At 48.7% G+C, this 14,746-nt stretch overlaps 1 protein-coding gene across 2 annotated transcripts in view; it reads left to right on the forward strand.

Moving 5' to 3' along the window:
* The first annotated feature begins 7,666 nt into the window (after positions 1 to 7,666).
* nfatc1 (nuclear factor of activated T cells 1) overlaps positions 7,667 to 14,746 on the forward strand; it is a 34,594-nt gene continuing 27,514 nt past the window's right edge. Inside the window, exons 1-3 of one of the 2 annotated variants that reach the window (XM_036145671.1) lie at positions 7,667 to 8,062; positions 9,672 to 10,710; positions 10,922 to 11,081. In XM_036145671.1, coding sequence (XP_036001564.1) covers positions 8,044 to 8,062; positions 9,672 to 10,710; positions 10,922 to 11,081 — 1,218 coding nt within the window. In that variant the 5' untranslated portion in view covers positions 7,667 to 8,043. The remainder of the gene's footprint in view (positions 8,063 to 9,671; positions 10,711 to 10,921; positions 11,082 to 14,746) is intronic. The other variant, XM_012851552.3, reaches the window with a different exon arrangement.

Genomic DNA, 14,746 nt, shown 5'->3' on the forward strand with positions numbered 1-14,746 from the left:
ATCAGTTACTTCGACTGCAGTCATGTCTTGATGACATCAAAAGCTGGATGACTTTAAATTTCCTGCATCTAAATTCTGACAAGACCGAAGTTGTAATCTTTGTTCCAGAGTCCTCAAAAAATAAACTTCTTAATCAATCACTTAATCTGGGTGGCATTAACTTGGCATCTGGTAATAAAGTAAAAAATCTTGGTGTTATTTTTGACCAAGACATGTCATTTAAATCCCATATTAAACAGGTTTCCAGAGTTTCCCTTTTTCACCTCAGGAATATCGCCAAAATTAGAAACATTCTGTCCAGGAGTGATGCTGAAAAACTAGTCCATGCATTTGTTACTTCAAGGCTGGACTATTGTAATTCTTTACTATCAGGAAGTCCACAAAATGCAGTTCAAAGCCTTCAGCTGATCCAAAATGCTGCAGCAAGAGTTCTGATGAAAATCAACCAGAGGGATCATATTTCTCCTGTTTTAGCTTCCCTTCATTGGCTTCCTGTTAAATCAAGAATAGAATTTAAAATTCTCCTTCTAACGTATAAAGCCCTTAATAATCAAGCTCCATCATATATCAGAGCTCTGATTACCCCGTATGTTCCTAACAGAGCACTTCGCTCTCAGACTGCAGGTCTGCTGGTGGTTCCTAGAGTCTCTAAAAGTAGAATGGGAGGCAGATCCTTTAGCTATCAGGCTCCTCTCCTGTGGAACCAACTCCCAGTTTTGGTCCGTGAGGCAGACACCCTGTCTACTTTTAAGACTAATCTTAAAACTTTTCTTTGTGACAAAGCTTCTAGTCAGAGTGGCTCATGTTACCCTGAGCTACCTCTATAGTTATGCTGCTATAGGCTTAGGCTGCTGGAGGACATCAGGGCCTATTTCTCTCTCTCTGCTGAGTTCTCCTACTGCTCTCCAATCTGCATTGTTTGTTGTTATTTCAGCTTTTATCTTTATGTTCTTTGTGTTTTTTCTTTTTATAGAAGCTACATCTGGATCTTCAGAATCTCATCTCTGAGGTCTGCAGATAATTAACCACTGAGATTGTCCTCAACCCAACTGGGACCAGAACCAGAACAGGGTCTGTGTTGAGCTAAAGACATTGAGCAGGGAACCAGATCCCAGGTGTGCAGAAAGTGAAACACAGCAGGGTTTTTCTGTCCTGGACATCAGAAGTCCAACCTCAATGTTTTATGGGTTCTTTTCTGCATTTATTCATATATTTTATCTTCTTATTCTAACTAGACCCAATAAACTACGTGCAGCTTTGTTCAGAGCCGCCCAGAACATGATGGCCTACTGTAGCTTTACTCTTAAAGAGAAACTTGGGTTTTAATTGAAAGTACCTGCAGAAGAGTTCAGACCCGTCTGCTGTGTTTCTCATTCTCCGTGATGCTGGTTGTTCTCTGAAGAACCTCTAAGGCCAGAACCAGAACATCTGCAGGTAGACCCAGATTAAATTACACGCAGCTGGACCCTGGTTCTTGATTAGGGGACATCTGCAGGTTTTTTTTTCTTTTACGGGTTTCACTTTCACTTTTGTTTGTAGGAACCATGAATCCTTTTCCTTTAGTTCCGGCTTTTATTCACTGTTCTGTGTTGGTTTGTCCCAGAAAACCCAATAAATTATACAGAAGATTGTTGTGACGAAATGTGGAAAACTTCAGAGGGTGCAAATACTTTTCTGAAGCTCAGCATCTGGTCATTGTAGGCATAAAGTGAGTGAGCTTTTAAGATAATAAATATTTAAAAAACGTTCCGAACTGAATGTCCAGAGTGTAGAGATTATTATTATTATTATTATTATTATTAATAATAATAATAATAATAATAATAATGTTTTTATTAATCTTTATTATTATTATTAATCTTTATTATTAGTTATATTTTTTATTAATTTATTATCAATAATGTATTATTATTATTATTAGTAGTAGTAGCAGTAGTAGTATTATTGTGATTAACAATTTAGAATTTTAATCTATTATTACTAATAATCTTTATTATTAATTATTAACTATTAATTATAATTAATCATTTATTATTATTGATATTTATTAATTAATGTTTTATTACTTATTATAGATTGTATTATTAATTAAATATAATTAATTAATGATTAGTATTATTATTATTAACTATTATTAAACATTCTTTTTATTATTTATTATTTATATTATTCTTTATTCATTAACTATTAATTAGTAGATTTTTTTACTTTCTGAATTATTATTGGTGTTATTAATTATTCATATTTATTATTAAGACAAAATGTTTTAAAAACCCAGCTGTGGTCCCAGCTGCAGCTCTCCAGAACCCTCTGAATGAAAACTAGACGCGTTGTAACCTCCGGCTCACAGAAGGTGGCGCTCTCTGCGTCTCCCTCTCGTTACCATGGTGACGGGTCAGCACAACAGGAAACAGAACCGGCGGTTCCGCCACAAAGGCGGCCATTGATGGGAGGCCGGAAGTCAGCGCCGGCACGCCGGAGGGGTGAAAGGTCGGCTGAGCTGGACGGCAACAGGAAGTGGGTCGGCCCCAAAGAATAATCAGCGGTCCACAGAACCGGGCCATGAGTCAGGGTTCTGACTCATGTTCTGATGCAACTCTTCCTCGCTGCTGGTCCAGATGACCTCATGGTCACCGGAGCCAGCTCTGCCGGACCGGTTCTGCTGCTCACCATCATCTAACGCCTCGTAAAGTTCTGAGACGTGTGTCAGCCGTCACAATAATCCTCTTTTCCAAAACAAGCTGGGCTCACCCAGAACTTCCATCCAGAACTTTATCCCGTCCAGTGACCCGATGTGGTTCTGTTCAGGAGCCGGGTTCTTAGGGTTCTAAAACCCGCCGAGGTCTTTTCCACCGTGCTGCGTCATTCCAGAGGCGAGTGGAGACCTCCTCTAAGTTCAGGTTCTGACCCATTCCTGAGGCGGGAAGTTCTCATCCTCCGGTCCAGACCTCTCCATCCCTCCCAGCAGAAATGTTCCGGATCAGGTGGAACCTTCTGACCAGAACTTTAATCATGGCTCTCAATAGAACCTCTACAGGCTTCTGGCTGATATTTGCTCCGTCTTCGTGGCAGAACCGGCCGGTTTCCTGGATGGCCGGTCCAGAACTTTAATCTCATCCTGCTCGGCCCGGTCCAGAACCAGTCTGGGATCATTGTTCTGTTCAAACATCTAACCGGGCCCAGCTTCCAAACATCTAGCTGGTGGCCTGAGGTAAAAGTGCAGAACTCTGCAGCCGTCCTCCGCCTTCATTGTTCCGGTACCAGTGGGACCCAAACAGCCCTCAGCATGATTCTGCCACCACCATTTCATCTGAGCGGCACAGTTTGGGTCAGATGGCAGAACCGTGGGCCCAGTCAGCTGGTCACTTAACCCAAACTGGTTCTGGACTGGAGAAAGCGGGCTGACGTTAATCATCAGGAAGTTCTGACCTCAGGTCCGTTTGTGGACTGGTTTCTAGGAAACAGAACCAGTTCAAATGGGCTCAACCAGTTCGGACCAGCAGGTCAGACATCCGTCCAGAACCTTTCAGCTGTTGTTTCTATAAAACCCTGCAGTCTGAGGGAATCAGTAACCCTGTGACCAGAACCGAGTTGGGGTTCTGCGCTGGATGAGGTTCTGTTTTATTCCTCAGGATCTCTCCACTTTAATTTGAAGTCAGTACGTTTGTGTCTTCTCTCCGGTTCTGGATCTGCCCGGTCTGGAGTGGTCCGTCTCTAAGGTTGTCCACTAAGCAGAACCAGAGCCCGGTGGAAAAACTACAGGACCCTGCAGCTCCCTCTCACCACCGGATCAGAACCACCGGCTTTCCGTGACGTCAACCAAACGAGTGGCTCTCTAAATGTCTGCTGAGCCTCGTCTCCGTGACGAAAGGCGCTGATTGGGTTTCACAAGAGCCTCCAGATCCAAGATGTGGCATCGGAGCGGGCCGGAGCGGGCCGGGGGGGGGGGGGGGGGGGGGGGGCTGTTACACAAGCAGGGATCAGGAAATGGACTCATTGCAACACTTTAATAAGTTCTTGCAACGAGGAGGAGGACAGAAAAGAACCCTAACTCACCGTCTGAGTGAACATTTTACCACAGAAAAGATCCGAGAACGTCTAAACCGCAGGGGACAGAAGTTAGCACACCCCTGAATGAAAAGCTCTAATTGTGTTTTATGCGGCCGCCGATATATTCCAGCGCTGCCTGAGGTCTCTTGAGCCTGGAGTTCACTGGAGTCCTCTTCCTGTCCTCCATGATGACGTCCCAGAGCTGGAGGACGGTGGAGACCTTGATCCCTCGTCTCCTTAAAGCTCAGGTTCAGGTCTGGAGACGTGCTCCTCTGCCCCTGGTCTCTTTAGCAAGGCAGCGGCGGTCTTGGAGTGTTTGGGGTCGTTATGGTGCAAAGATGGGTTAATGGTGGGAACCCTACAGCTGGTTTGGGTCGTATTCAGGCCCGGTTCTCTGCCTGGTTCCTATTCAGCCTGACAGAATCCCTTATGGGGCCCACATACAGGTGTTGGCCGCCAGTCTAGAAGTCCGCTCGTCTAGAAGCTCAAGGTTTCTCCCCGATGTCGTTTAAAACATCTCCAGCTCAGTCTCAGATTCTCAGCTGAGGTCGGGTCAGGACTTTGACTAGGCCAGTGGTTCCCAACCCTTTCCCCCTTTGGTTTACAAGAAGGTTTTATACTGCAATTGCAATAAAATGAACTACAATCTCCTTTAAATTACCAAACTGGTTGCCTCGTGAGACCATCTTGATCTCACGAGCTTTCAAGGTTTCACTCGCAGATCAGTCTGGCTACCTCTCCGTTAAAGAAAATTTGGAGCCGTTCACCAAACGAACGTCCAATCAGCGTTGGCTTTGAGGCGGGTTGAGGTGTGACGCAACGGGAAGCGCGACAGTTCAGTCTAAAGAACATGGCGGCTTCAGCCGATGAAACTAGCGTTAGCGTCGCTATCGAGCAAGTTTTATCGGAATTACAGAGTATTTCTTCACTGAAAGAAGAGAAGAAAATGGGAAAGGTGAAAGTGGTAGTATCTCCGTTGCGTCATATGCTTCGTTGATCTGATTGGTTTATCCCTTTAAATCACCTTTAAAGTGTAATTATCTACAGTTTGACGGTTTATTTTAACGTGTAGCAGAATTCAGCTTTGCTATTAGAACATTCCTTTAGAAAATACCGAGGAAAAAGGGTCATTTTTTCAATTAAATTCCTCCTCTTGCAGTTAAAGCTGTGGTTCTCTGAAAGTGAGAACCTCCTTTAAGGGTTAAATTGTCTAAATTCACCTCCGTGTGGCGGGTCTAAGCTGAGGGAGGGATCTCTGAGCAGGAAGAGCCGTCTGGAGTGGAAAAGTAAACCTTACATGAGCAGCAGTGCAAATCAGACTTAAAATCCTTTAACTGAACATGATGCAGCTGTTTCATGGAAACGGGAATCTGGGATTTTTATCAAGCTTTGATGAAAGAGGACAGAATATGTGCTCGGTACCGCTGGAAATGTTATTATTTGCAATATTATATTGTTTAGTTGCACTGTTGACTGTTTACATACACATTACAATATGGAACTTTAACTGTAATATGCAATTACCTTCCACTGCTCTTTAATTAGGATAGCTTCTGTCCAAACTTTATTTATTAATTTTATAATAAAGGTTATAGTCAAGTTCATTCAATTTATAGTATAAACTCTTATAGTAACAACTATTGTATATCCTGCACTTGCTGTTATTGCACTTCTTTTTAGACCTAAACTGCATTTTGTTGCCTTGTACATGTGTAATGACAATAAAGTTGAATCTAATCTAATCTAAAAAAAAATAGTAAATATGACAAGTGGGAAAAAAAACTTTATTAAATGACTCAAAGTCTGCAGGAGCAGCTGCTTAAAACCTGCCAGCTCCTGAGAAAATAGCTGACAATGTTCAGCTTCCATCTTATGCCGTTAGGGTGAAGAAACACAGGTGATTGGTTAAAGAAACGAGTGGTTCTGATTGGACGGCGCTGTCCTGCAGACTGTGAGGCAGCCTCTGGCCTCCATGTGACCGTTGTCATCACAGAAACCGTGGCCTGCCGCCAGCTGCTGCAGACGCTCCAAAGATAGAAAGGCTCCGGTGTGAGGGAGCCGTGGAGAGACCGGCCCGACCAGAACACGCCGGCGGCGCCGAGCAGATCTCAGGAAACTGGAGATCCTCTCATGCAAGACGTGACGGCAGAGGAGGCCGGATTTCTAAATCAGGACGGAGAGGATAATTCCAGCCTGGAGAGCAGTCAGATGCTCTCTAAGCTGCTAAACGCTTTCCTGCCAGACTCACCTGTGAGCCAAACACCTGGCCTGCAGAGGAAAGCAGCAGTTACCTGGATGAAGCTCCACAGCAGCAGCGATTGGACAAATAAACCTCATTCATACCTGCAGACCCCATTTCCATCTGGTTTGCAGCCTTCAGCAGGACCTTCCTGTAGTTAGTAGTTAGTGCACCGTGTGGTGGGATGTGTGGACGTGTTTTTTTCAGGTTCCACGCAGCGGAGAAGGAACCGCGTTGCATCAGAGGAACGGATCCTTGCTGCTTTCTTCTGTTCCAGCTGAACCTGAATGTTTCAAAGTTTTACGTCAGACAAACGGACCCAGAGGGAAGCAAACAGCAGTTTTCTAACGCTGTGGAGGAGTTACAGACACATCGAGGTGTTCCTCAGCTTCAGCAGCTGGTTTCCAGTCAGACTGCAGCCTCTGAAACCGCTTTGAGATCCGACTTTGACTAGGCCACTCCAGAGCCTTCACTTTGTTTTACTGAGCCACTCAGAGTTGAACCTGCTACTGTCGTTTGGACCCAAGCTGGATCTTCTGCTTCAGGACCTTCAGCTCATGGTTCCATCGCCTACAGCGGGGCGTCCAGGTCATGGAGCGGTAGAGCAGCACCAGACCTTCACACCACCACCAGTGGTCTGTGAGATCCTGGAGTCATTTTGGTAGACTGGCCTCTCCTGGGAAGGTTCTCTGCTGTTCCACGCTGTTCTCTGGAGTCCCATCAGATGTTGCCTTCAACACACACTGGACCCGTCCTGCTGAGGTGTACAGAAACCTACAGAACAATTCTCCATGAGCTTTAAATGCAACAACATCTGGACTCTACAGCTGAACAGGTGGAGCCAGTTCTAAGGTGTTAGAAAGTCTGATGGAACTCTGAGAACTTCTGGAGTGGAGCTCATGGTGTCCACACAAAGCGGGCTGAAGCTCCATGCCGCACAGATCAGATAATTTCCTGCTGCTTTCGGCCGGTTCTCCACCAGAGAACCTTTGGGATGTGGTGGAACACCAGGTTCAGAGGACAGACCTGCAGCAGCTGTGCAGATATGGACCAGAGTCTGTGAGGAACATTTCTGCCGTCTCCATGCAGAGGTAACCTAATAAAGTGGCCATATGCTGGACATGAGGAAACCCTTCTGCTCAGAAATTAGCTTCACGGTTTAAAAATGATAAACAGAAGATTAGTGATGTCATGACGCATGCGCACGCTTCCTCTGATGCAAACCGCTCCCTGCTTCCGCCCTGGTGTTACTTTGGACTCAGCTGCTCTCAAACATCTCAGCTTTAGATGCTGAAGGTCCATTTTCCCTCCTTCAGGTTTCCTGCATCTGCCTCCTCTTCCACGCGCGTGTGTGCGTGTGTGTGTGAGAGAGAGAGAGAGCGCGCGCGCCTCCGCTGGGCACATCTGGCGCTCGTGCGCGCTGATGCGTCATTGCGCGGGGGGCGGCGCGTCACGGCTCGGGGTGATTCCCCGCGTTTATAAGCGCAGGAGTTTCTCAGTGCGTCACAGCGAGCCAGAGCGCCAGGATCCCCCGGCCCGGTTCCAGAGAGCCAGGAGCTTCCCGGAGCAACGCGGGCCGCCGCACTTTGGTTCCTTCGCTCCTGGACGGGACGTGGAAGCTGGACCTGAGCGAAGTGTTTGCGCGCCGGGAGGAGCAGCGAGCCAGCAGCAGCTGGAGGAGATTTATGGAGGAGGGATCGCACCGGTCCGCTGCCGCGCTCACACTTTAAACTGCTTTCTCCACAGAGGACGAGATGAAATCCGCAGAAGAAGGTGGGTTGGTTTGTTCATCCTCTTAAAGTCGAACCTCCTGTCAGTGTTTTTTTTTTTTTTGGACTCTGTTCGGGCTGATGTTCTGGGTTTTCCAGTTTTCCACTTGTTTGCAGCTTGGGTTGAAGTCGCTGCTGAAGCTGAGGGCTCTTTCTGCTCCTCCCTGCCGCTCCGGACCCAGTGGGCGTGGTTCGGTTGATGCGAAAGTTTGCTGAAAATAGTCCAGAACCCGACCTGGTGACACGGTGCTTCTGTTTGGGTCACATGTAGTTTTATTTATCTGGTGCCCTGCTCTGTCCTGCAGACAGGAGCGCAGGCCCGGGCCGGGCTGGAGCTTCAGATGACCCAGCAGGAGGCTTGGCACCGTCCCCTGTCTGGGTACAGCATGCACCTTTACAGCATGCAAATAAAGGCATCATGTCCCTGCTGTGTTTATTCTCCATGACTGCTGCTGGAACACGAAGCCTGCCAACAAAAGCATCAGTTTTCAGCAGTTTATGGGCACACTGAGCATTCGCTGGAAGAAATCTGGCCTTGTGCAGTGGAAAAACACTACCTGGTGTTGCCTGTGGTTATATTTAGTCTGTAGTTATTCTTGGCTCTGTTGTTTGGTCTCCCAACACATTTGGTTTGTATAATTTGAGCCTTGCAGGGCTGGTTAGTGCCGGAGCGTCTCAGGATGCCGCTCTGTGAACGCCCTTTGGAGGCCAAACCCAGAAAGCCCTTCTGGACCCGGCGGCATCCCTGAGGGTGTGTTCTGGTGGAGGGGGGAGATTTGGCTCCCGCCTCCACGTCTGTGGTGGCGTTCCTGTAATGTGGATCCACACAGATCGGTTCTCTGTTTTCTTTTTTCCCAACATAAATATGAGAACCATGATCTGCTGAGGTTTGTGTGCACGACCAAAGGAAGCCCTCAGGCATGATGGACCGCCGCCATGTTTCACTGCTGAGATGTTCAGACGATCAGTTCTGGTCTCGTCTGGGCCAAACATCTCCCTCCACATGTTGGTTCTATCTCCTTGTGGCACAACTGGAAACAGGACTTCTTGAGTTTTTATGTGTTTTTCTGGTGGCCAACCTTCAATGAAGGTCAGATTTATGAAGTCCAGGACTAACAGATCCTCCACCTGAGCTGCTGGTCTCTGCAGCTCCTCCAGAGCCACCATGGTCCTCCTGCTTCTCTGATCAATGCTCTCCTGGTCCAGCCTGTCAGTCCAGGTGGACGTCCATGTCCTGGTAGGTCTGCAGGAGGTCCATCCTCTCTCCAGGTCCAGATGATGATCAGAACTCTGGGAGGTTCTGTAGAACCTGACCTGCTGGAAACTGGACCAGAACTTCCTGTTGGTCTCCATGATGCTGGTTGTCCTCTAGAGAACCTCTGAGGCCAGAACCAGAACAGCAGTGAGGCAGCTGGTTGCCCTCAGGTTTATTCTGGGATATTAAAGTAAAGGGGATGAATTTAAAGGCAATCTTCAGGTTTCAGATGTTAATTTGTGAAACATATTGAGAACTTCTCCTTTAAAGACGTTCTGCTGGTTCTCTGCAGCCGCTCCTCTCAGAGCTGCATGTATCTCTGGTTTATCGTCTTGCTAACAAACTGTTTTCCTTCCAGATGCGTTCGGCTTCACGCCGAACATCAGCCTCTCGCTGCCACTGGGCAACGCCTGCCTGCCCTCGCAGTACCACGGCCTCCAGTCCAGCCCCAACATCTCCGTCTCCGTCACCGAGCCTCAAGCCTTCGACTCCCAGGACGAGCTGAGAGCGGCCGGCTTCTACTCAACCGTGCGTCCGAACGGCGCCCCCACGCTGGAGAGCCCCCGCATCGAGATCACGGCCTACGGTCAGTTTCCGGAGGACGAGGTGCAGGAGAGCAGCCTCCCCATGGCCAAGCGGGTCAACTCCATAGTGACGCTGTCCCTCCCCAGCGCCGACGGTTACCGTGACCCCAGCTGCTTGAGCCCGGCCAGCAGCGTCTCGTCCCGCAGCGGCCTCTCCGACGCCTCCTACGAGTCCAGCTTCTCCTACAACTACGACAACTCGCCCCAGAACTCGCCCTGGCAGTCCCCCTCCGTGTCCCCAAAGGGCTCCACCCTGGCCCTGCCGGGGGAGGGCGTGGCCTCCTGCGGCTCCCCCCGTCACTCCCCCTCCACCTCCCCCCGCACCAGCATCACGGACGACACCTGGATGGGGCCGCGGGGCTCCAGACCCAACTCCCCCTGCGGCGCCAAGAGGAAGTACAGCCTGAACGGCAGCGACGCGTCGCACAGGAGCTTCCCGTATTCCCCCAGCCACTCGCCGGGCCTGTCCCCCCACACCTCGCCCCGCCTCAGCGTGACGGAGGAGAGCTGGCTGCCAAACACCAACCAGTACACCAACTCCGCCATCCTGGCGGCCATCAACGCCCTCACCACAGACGGCGTGGCCGACCTCGGCGAGGGAATCCCCATAAAGGCCCGGAAGACCAGCCTGGAGCACAGCCCCACGCTCAGCCTGAAGGTGGAGCCTGGAGGCGGGGAGCTGCGTCACGGAGACCTCTGCCAAGACGAACTCTCTGCAAACCGCATGACCCTGAAGAAGGAAGGCTACTGTGGGAGCTTCCTGGACGTGCCGCAGCACCCGTACACCTGGACCAAGCCCAAGCAGTACATCAGGTAAGGAAGGAAGGCTGTTCAGGTGCAGAAGTTCAGAGGATTGAAGGGCGGATGAACCGAAGTCTGCAGCAACAACGTCCCGCAGGCCGTAGCTTCACCTCTGCCATGTTTTAGCACATTAGATTTATCAGCTGTATCAGCAGCTCCTTCCAGTCACATTCCTCACATTCAGGCACGATAAGAGCCTCTAAAATAAGCTCCCCGTTTTCAGCCCGTCTCTGCCGGCGCTGGACTGGCAGCTGCCGTCCAGCTCGGGGCCGTACAGCTTGCAGATCGACGTGCAGCCCAAGTCCCACCACCGGGCCCACTACGAGACGGAGGGCAGCAGGGGAGCGGTGAAGGCGCTGGCCGGAGGACACCCAGTCGTCCAGGTCTGCAAACTCAACCTTTATTCCTTTTATTCGTCGGGTTCGCAGCTCTGTTGGTTCCTGCTTCTGTGTTTTTTTTTTTGCTGAAATAGTCCAGGGTTGCACAATAAAGCCGTCCTCATAGGTCGGAACCACCAAACCAGAGCCTTTTGGTTTCCTGCACTGATGAGAGCAACACATGGCGCAGCCATCAGGCTCGGTTTCACCTCCGCTCTCCACTTCGTCACGTCTCACCTCACCATGTTATTCCAAGATGTCGCGTTTCTGAATGGAATACCAAGGGGCTGCGATTAGGCCGAGCCGTCCACTCAGCCGGTTCCTGTCCAGACGAGCGTGACTCAGACTGTTCCATTACGTCCCTGAGTGCAGCGCAGACAGTCACGGAGTAATGTAGCATGGCCTGTAAGAGCTTAGTCATGAGCTCTAACCACAGCAGGCTCCGGTGGTCCAGCCTGCACAGAGACAAACGTGGACGTCTACAGATGGTTTTGCTATAAACCCGTCTGCTCCCTCCCCAGCATTACTTCAGGTTCTGAATAAATAAAGGCTGTGAGAGGGAGGAGGAGGCCTGCATCACTAAAGCCCAGCAGAAAGGGTTCTGTGGATCTTATCTGCCTCGCCGTCCCGACAAGCTGTGCCGCTAATTAAACACAGAGATGAAAGTGTCAGCGGTTAAAGTCCGACGTAAACGGCTGAAGAGTTAAAAACCTGGCAGTGAAAGGCTGGTTTGGCCTCTTTAGTCTCTGATCCCTTCAGATCTTCTGGGTTCAGAGCCGAGTCGTTCCGGCTCCTCGTCTCCAATAAGACTCAACTTGGAGTCAAGTTACTTTAAAAGTTTTTCAACGCTGGTGAAACTAAAAGTGGCTCCTGATGTTCAGGAGTCAGATTTGGGGGAAAAAGGAACAACTTGACGGTGTTTCAGCTCCAGGTGTGAAACCCAGCTGGACAGTAACCAAGCTAACTGCTAACGATGACACCATGACTGCTCAGTGCATTCCAACACTTTTACTCTGCGTGATTCAGCAGGATACAAACAATCAGACATGAAAAAGAAGATGGGATTTCTTGTTGTTTCGTGCTATACCCTAAAATTAAATTGCATTTCTATTATTATCCAGATTAGATTGAAAACGCCTCTTAAAGCGGTCCATGCCACCGGCGGCTGTGGCCTGATAGGCGTTGGTAGTCGGCCTCAGTCAGCCTGGACGTCTGGCCGGACTCACAGACGGTGCTATGGAGACGGGCAAAAAGAAAACACAGCTTTGTGTTACTTATGACTCAGATTTACTAAATCCACCTGATTTAGCAACTGTTTTAAAGGAGAATTTGCCCTTTTCTGCTAAAGTAGGCATCTGTGTAGTTCTACTGAGTCTTGATGTGCAGCAGAAGCTGTTTTTATGCTTTATGACAGTAATGGTAAACTGACGGCGCCTGAAGAGAACGATCTGTTTCTTTTAAAGAGCTTAAATATGTTGTAACTGTTGCAGCAGACGGCACCATGTTGATTATGGCCACTTTCCTCCCTGATTTACAACACAAACATCCTGCTGCTCAGAGCGTCTGGTGAACCGTGGGCTTTCTGCACCGTGGAGCCGTGGTTAGCACCGTTGCCCTGCAGCAAGAAGATCCCGGGTTTGAATCCCAGCCGAGGCGTTTCGGGGTTCTCCTCCTCCAATAGTCCAGAAACAGATTGTTGGACCTCTTTTAACGACCCTTAGCTGTGAATGTGTGGCTGGTTGTGTGTCCTGTGTCCCTTTGGGGCCTCGGCATGGACTGGTGACCCGTCCAGGGCGTGCCCTGCGTCATGGATGGATGGACGCTATGGGAGGTGATGTAAGAGAACGCCAGGGAGCTCACACGGGCACATCTGGACCTGGATTGGGACGTAGCAGAACCGAAGACCTCTGAACAGTGCAGTGAAGGAGACTTTTAGAAACCAAAGCAAGTTTAGGGCAGATCCAGACAACCAGATCTCTCCTTTCAGACTTCTTCCCCGGGTTTCTCCTCTGGTTTTCTAACATTCATGTGCAGAAGTGGAGCGAAACATCTGGAAATGAAGACATTTCACACCAAGCAGACGTGTGTGCACGGCTCGTGTTCCTGAGAAGGTGCTAATGATTTAATGACAGGGGTCCTGGTTCAGCTCAGCCGAAGCAGAGAGCGAGCGTTCTCTTCAAACCCAAACCCCCCCAGCTACCGCCCAACCACACAGACTTCCCTTTGTTTAGGAAAGTTCCCGTGTGTACGGCTGACATCACCGCGTCCCGCGGAGGCGGCAGCAGTTAACCACACACGTTTCTGGCAGCCCCAGATGTTGGAGGGAGCCTCAGACGAGGCGGCCACATCTCTCTGGCTTCCTGATGAAGCCTCGCGACTCATCCGCCGATGTTCTGACTCAATCCCTGCCCCGAGTTTATTCTGGAAGCACTGCTTCTGTGGGACGCAGTGAAGTCGGCTGTTTTTTCTGCTTTTTTAATGCCATCACTGCTGCCCGCTTCGACCACACCCGCCTCCCGCCGGCGGCAGACTCAAGTGTCCCTCTGAAGTGCTTTGCTGGGCTAACCACAGCTATTGCAAAGGACTTCTTACTGTGCTTTGGTCTTCATGTCCATGGAGTCCTTTTTCTTTGCTCTGAAGCAATAGCTCTGTTTTTCAAGTGGGTTTATGCAAAGTACTTATGAGCAGTTACTGTCCTGCTGTAGATCAGGGAGGCTAATATCCAGAGAAACATGAGATTTATACTGTATTTAGAAATAGTCAATGCAGTCCTTCAGAATTTGTTGCTAAAAGAATGAAGAACTTTGCTAATGCTACCAGTTAGCATTAGCAGCTTGTGCTTGTAGGTAGCTTAACTTTTACTCAGGAAAAAGAAGCCTAATACATAATTTAGCTTTCTGTTCAGCCAAGAGAGGGAACAAAAGCTGTAGAGATAATTTAAATGTTCATTTTCTTTATTGTATTTTAGCAGCACATCTTGTTTTCAGTTTCTGGTTGTAGACGTTTGAGGAACAAATGAGAATCTGAGCCGATCTCCAAACCGAGGACAGAGCAGCTGATTGCTGCTGTGCATCAAACATAAACCCAAAAACTATCTGCCAAATTAAAATAGTTAATTGATGGAATAGCATCCTGACATGTTGTCGTTCACGTCGAGTTTTCCCTCCCTGGACGCCATCATGAGGGACTCCATGTTTCATCCTCAGGCCGAAAGGGTTAGTGAAGACTCCTGATGGTCCCGTTATCTAGTTTCACAACTTTTACCTTATCGTTTATTTGTTTATGCATACTTTGTCTCAATTCTGGCTGCTAAATTGCACATATTCTATATACATATTTATTAACTATAATTTGATCAATACAATTTTATTTATATAGCACCAATTCACCACACACGCCATCTCAAGTCTCTTTCCAAAGTCAGACTCCATCAGATCCTCCAGGTTGGTGAGAAAGTTTCCTCTCTAAGGAAACCCAGCAGGTTGCATCAAGTCTCTCCAAGCAGCATTCACTCCTCCTGAAAGAGCGTAGAGCCACAGTGGACAGTCGTCTGCATTGTTGATGGCTTTGCAGCAATCCCTCATACTGAGCATGCATGAAGCGACAGTGGAGAGGAAAACTCCCCTTTAACAGGGAGGAGAACCTCCAGCAGAACCAGAACCAGGCTCAGT

Source organism: Fundulus heteroclitus, chromosome 13 (assembly GCF_011125445.2).
Source record: "Fundulus heteroclitus isolate FHET01 chromosome 13, MU-UCD_Fhet_4.1, whole genome shotgun sequence".
Classification (NCBI taxonomy): domain Eukaryota; kingdom Metazoa; phylum Chordata; class Actinopteri; order Cyprinodontiformes; family Fundulidae; genus Fundulus; species Fundulus heteroclitus.